The 5,195-nt window shown below is 37.6% G+C and overlaps 1 protein-coding gene across 2 annotated transcripts; it reads right to left on the bottom strand.

Annotated features, from left to right (window-relative positions):
• Positions 1 to 460: 460 nt before the first annotated feature.
• LOC149164164 (galactoside 2-alpha-L-fucosyltransferase-like) lies at positions 461 to 4,904 on the bottom strand. Of its 2 annotated transcripts, none has more exons than XM_089431980.1 (3): positions 4,606 to 4,904; positions 3,087 to 3,741; positions 461 to 2,129 (listed from the first exon to the last, which is right to left on the bottom strand). In XM_089431980.1, the coding sequence occupies exons 2-3, from the start codon at positions 3,475 to 3,477 to the stop codon at positions 661 to 663; spliced, it is 1,860 nt and encodes a 619-aa protein (XP_089288106.1). In that variant the 5' UTR covers positions 3,478 to 3,741; positions 4,606 to 4,904; the 3' UTR covers positions 461 to 660. The 2 variants fall into 2 exon arrangements, with proteins under 2 accessions (XP_089288106.1, XP_089288107.1); XM_089431981.1 differs by lacking the exon at positions 4,606 to 4,904 and adding an exon at positions 4,474 to 4,552.
• Positions 4,905 to 5,195: the final 291 nt, after the last annotated feature.

The raw sequence follows: 5,195 nt of genomic DNA on the forward strand, positions 1-5,195 counted from the left end.
TCAGTTTTTAGGTAGTACCAAGTTTAATCTTTTAGAATTTAAGAAAAGAAAGCTTATTCTCCATTGTGTTGGAAAAGCCCCTTGCTAGATATATCTTGTTTTTCTTACAATATTAAATCTACGCTTATGTTTTTTTTCTTGGAATACACACACGCTAATGTAGACCATCTAACCCCAGGTCTGAGATGCACCTCAAAGTTATCAAGTTAGAGGACACATTCTAATCTAAGATTTGATAGGTCTGCCATTTTGTGTGAACCTCTGAAATCTAGATATGCATCCTCAAGATTCACAGTGGAGATGTGCATCCTTCAGCTTCACAATCTCAATGTACAGATCATTTTCAGGTTTAGATGAGCTTGTGTTAATGTCCATGCTCGACGTTGTCAATGTTGTCAGCATTTTACAATGTTTTTTGCAGAAGCACTGACTATACAATAATGCAAAAACAATCTAGACATACTTATGCAGGAGGGAACATAATATTGTATTACATGCAGTAACAACAAAAGGAAAAAAACATATTTATGCATCAGATCAATCAGGCATAGTCTCCAAAAGACCAGATTCATTTTTCAGACTCCTCGATGCCTGGATATTATATGCAAAATAAATGACGCTATTAGGAAGAATAACTTCAGACACCAAAAGAGGTATAACTTACAGTTCATCATTCTCTACTAGTTTAAGGCCCCAAGGCACATCTTCACAGTGCTTCACATACGGAAAGACTTTTCCAGTGTCTATACCTTTTTTAGCTTGGCAATCATAAAATGGAGGTGCATGAAAGCATGGCTCCATTGACATGACTTTACGACATGGTGGATCTGCAGCGGTGTCATTCTCAGGTTTAAACAAAATCCAAGGTTTTATGCCTCCAAGACCTTGGGCTACATACCCAAATGTTGACCATGGGCTAGTTATAAGTACATCACATAAAGATAGAAGATACATTTCTGCCCAGGCTTTCATATTGTGAGATTGCTTCTCAGTCTGCTGCCATTCTTCATGGCTAGGCTGGTAGACACTTATAAGCTGTCCATCCAGTGTCGGGTGCTCCCAATACATGCTTTTAATTCTTTCATAGTAACCAGAATGTAGAGAGGTGACTAATACCGCATAAGGCTTTTTCATGTCCCCATTGAGATAAGTATCTTCCAGCGCCTCATCATTAATCAACACATTGGGTAATACTCCATTTTTCAGACTGCAAGCCACAACCTGCTCTGATATATGTGAGAAAAAACCAGGATCAAATGTCCTGATCTGTATGCCTATTCTTTGCTTTGCATAGGCCATATAAGATTGATAAAAACGGGTAATCAAACCCCAAACTCGATTGGAAGGGTGGAATAGGTACCGTCCCAAATGATGGAAAACAGAATCTTTATCAGGAAACAAATGATGCAATTCTTTGTTAAATGTAGGCAACAAGTAGAGAGATGGGACAAAGTAGTTATTGGATTTTAAGAACAACCACGGTATTTGCTCAAGGAAATGCTGCTCTCTCTCACAAAAGAATAATTTATCATGGAAATTATAGTTGTGGGTAAGATGAAGATAAATGTAATGTGGCAAACTGCTAAGAGTGCCATTCTCATACACCTGGATAATGCTGTTGTTAAGCAGATTCCCATATCTCTGAATTGATGATTCATTGCAATGTTGTAACAATGCCAAGGGGAAATCCGCCGGTAGAAACCAAGAAGTGTTGGGAAATGGCTCACAAAATAGATCACTCATGTCATGACCTCTGTCAATCAGGAGTACCCTGTTAGTTAAGAGAGCATAAAGAAATGTAGCAGCTATTGTCACTATCCTGTTACCTAATCCACTGTAAGTAGTCCATACAATATATTGACAATCTCCATCTCCAGTTATTTTCCCAGCCTTTAGTTGATCTAAACTTTTATTGAATATTTCAGTGCTTGGGCCACATCTTCTGTGCAGAGCTTCATATTTCCGAAGCCTTTCAACCAAATAAGCTGATGGCTTATATTTGGACACTTTTCTATAGCGGTATACTTCATGCCTACTCCTACAACTGCGTCTGGAAATGCCTTCAGCAAGTAAGCCATCTAGTAATGAATCCCCATTATCTGCATTCTCAAGAGAACTACCTCCTATCCCTGCAAGCACAAAATTGCATTGTCAGTCACTTCCATGGGCATGGTACCGGACACATAAATGTCTATCTATGGGAAAAGGATCCAACAACAATGTCAAATCTTCCTCCATGTATGTTAAAGCAAAGTAGCCTGAAGCCAGAACTCAAAACTTGCATTTTTTTGCTTATCATTTGTGATATGACGTAATTGGGGCCAAATACTCGGAAATGAAAACTTTCATGGAATCCGAGATCATTTCAGGATAAACGCCAACAGGACTGCAGGCTAATGTATAGATTTCTGTTTAAGTCCAAAGAGCACAAGTTCACAAGTGAACAGATATTATGATATAAACAATATTGCTTTGTTACCAAACTTTCAACAAAATAAAGAGACTGAGGGACACGGAGGGATGGTAGCAGTGCATAGAGAACGATATGCTTCAATGGAAGCTGGGGAATACAGTCAATCCAGCACTGAGGGTCAAGCAGAGTAGTTTCCCAAGCTCCCTTCCACCCTCCAGCTTTGACATCTCTCGGCGTGAACTCTGTGTGGTGGATTCAAACCAAGAAGGAGCACATGACAAAAGAATGTAAAGAAGAATATTCAAGCAGGAAAACAAAAACGATGGAAGAAACCATGAAGAATTTCAAAATGTAATCGTGTTTCCGTGGTTAGCTTCCCTGCTTAATAGGTTTTGGCCGAACTTTTAGAATTTAGTTTTGTGGAATCAGAAGAATAAGAGCAGAGTTATCCCCAGGGAGGCTCTGAAAAGAAAACCTGATCTGTGGGATTTTGAGACCTACTGGGTATGGCCGATTTCCCAACAATCTTTCATGAATAATAATTAGTTTCCCCTTTCTGTGAGAAGACAATAACAACGTCAAAAATAAAATAAAAGATAAAACTCACCTGCAGGATCCTAAACAGAGGTAGTGCACAAAGGTAAGAAATCTAAAATGTTTTAAAAATGCTTACTTTGGGTTATTGATGAGCTATTTTCATTTTCCTTGTCCAAATCTCTTCCATTTGTATGTCTATCGACATCTCGCACCTGGTTATTTTCTGTTTGATCTGCTAACAAATTGTCATCTCCAATACGAGTTCTAGCCATGTCCTGTTCCTCGACAATGCGACCTGGATTTTGCTGCAACTGTGGGATCTGACTCTGTCCAGGCACTGAATCCTGTGAAAGGGCGTGGTACCTCAAAGAAACAAGAGCCGGTAACACAAGTAAGCACACAAGAGAAATGCAGAGCAATTTAGCTGCATTAAAGCCAGGCTTCTTCTCCAAAAGGTGACTATCAGAGTCCTTTCCATCTTCAAACGCGACGGGAGGAAGGGGGCGCCTGGACCTAGCCATATCCATAACTACTTCAATTCTAGTTTAATTTTGATCACATAATAAATCCTCCCAATATGTTCTGAGTTCTTTGCGAACCCTTATCAGCCTAAGAAACCATAAATCCATTGCACCAAATACCAAAATCCAATCCTCTATAAACTCAAATTGCCAATTTTACTTCAGATATTTATTTGACATTGCAGCCGCTCATTTTTTTGAAGCTTTCAATATCTTAAAAAGCACGAATTGGCTTCTGAGGTCAGACGGAGCTTAGATTTGTTATTTCCCCTGCACAAAAATACAAAACCAAAAAGTGGTAAGCGTAAGCGATCTCCATTCAAATCAAGTTTCTCAAGCTACACATTAATAAAGTAAGCTCCAAAACCTGTCATACACAGTAAATTTTTAGTGCAGGTGGGCTATTTTCCTTGTTCCAGGGCTATGCTTTAAGGTTTTAATCATTTTTAACTTCAGATCAAAGCTAAGACATAACTTTCACCATGCTTAAAGATCACGAAAGTTCAAATACTAGTATATGTAATTAATTTCTGCAATAATGACAACAATTATATAAACGATTTCCTAGATCCAGGGCTAAAACCCTGAAAACTTTAAAAACCAGACAAGCGCTACCCATTTCTTCTCAAGTCATGCTAAGCAAAAGACAAGCAGCACGGTCTTCCTTTGGCTCTTTCATAACACACAATCTCCAAATCTCCATATGGAAAGTTGATATCTAATAATATTTTAGAGTAAAAGCATTCAATAATAATAAATACACTGGATCTTTAACAAAAAAAGACAGTTAAAGACATCGTTTCCCCGATCTGAAGCTGTTTAAGTAAAAAGGTTTAAATGTTGGCAAATGCCTGCTGTATACTTGCAATAAGTCGTCTAAATAGACATATTTCCCTGATCTCAAGCTACATTCCACGGAACAACATGTAAATGGTGTTTATGTAATCCCCTTTAAATCAAATTCAAGCACACCCTACCGACATGTTAAGCTAGTGAATTTACATCGTTGATAACAAATAACTTGTCATTTCAACCAGAGGATTCCTCTTTTTCTTCAACACGAGCAAACCTTAAGCCCTATAAGCCAAGAAATGCATGACAGTTTTCGAGTTCGAAAAAATAAAAGGGTTCTACCTGCATTTTTCTTCCAAACAATGGCTTAAATTTGCCGGCTGTAACCGATCGTTCTGTAACCGATCTGAACATTTACAATGTTTTCTCGCAAAATATGGTGGAGCTCGCTTTTCGCCAAAAATGGCAGAAACGGTCAATGTCTATACAAACAGATTGATGATGTACGAGCATCACAGGATTTCACAACTAGGCTTTTCCTTTCAAAATTTAGCGATATAAATAGTGCAAGGGTTTAGAGTGAACAGCAGCAAAAGTTTCCACAGGGTCGTGATGCCTTCGGTATTTTGTCATGTTCTTGGGTTTTGTCTTGGGACTTGTGAGGTAGTGCGCGCAGAGTTAATTTTTAATTTTGGCAATTTATTTATTATTATTATTTCTAATGGTGGAATCGACCAACTGTCAAAGCGAACGTGCGTATTTTTTAATACGTAAAAATAAAATAATTTAATTATAAAATTAATTTATTTAAAAAATATATTTAATTGTAAATTAATTAAAAAGTTAAAATATTAACTATCACTCTCTTTATTGACAATAGCATAATATTAAAGGCTCTAAATGACATGACATCATTCTTCAAATTCTATTTT

Source organism: Pinus tabuliformis, chromosome 5_1, assembly GCF_031772625.1.
Source record: "Pinus tabuliformis cultivar Carrire ecotype Pingquan chromosome 5_1, CPIR1, whole genome shotgun sequence".
Classification (NCBI taxonomy): domain Eukaryota; kingdom Viridiplantae; phylum Streptophyta; class Pinopsida; order Pinales; family Pinaceae; genus Pinus; species Pinus tabuliformis.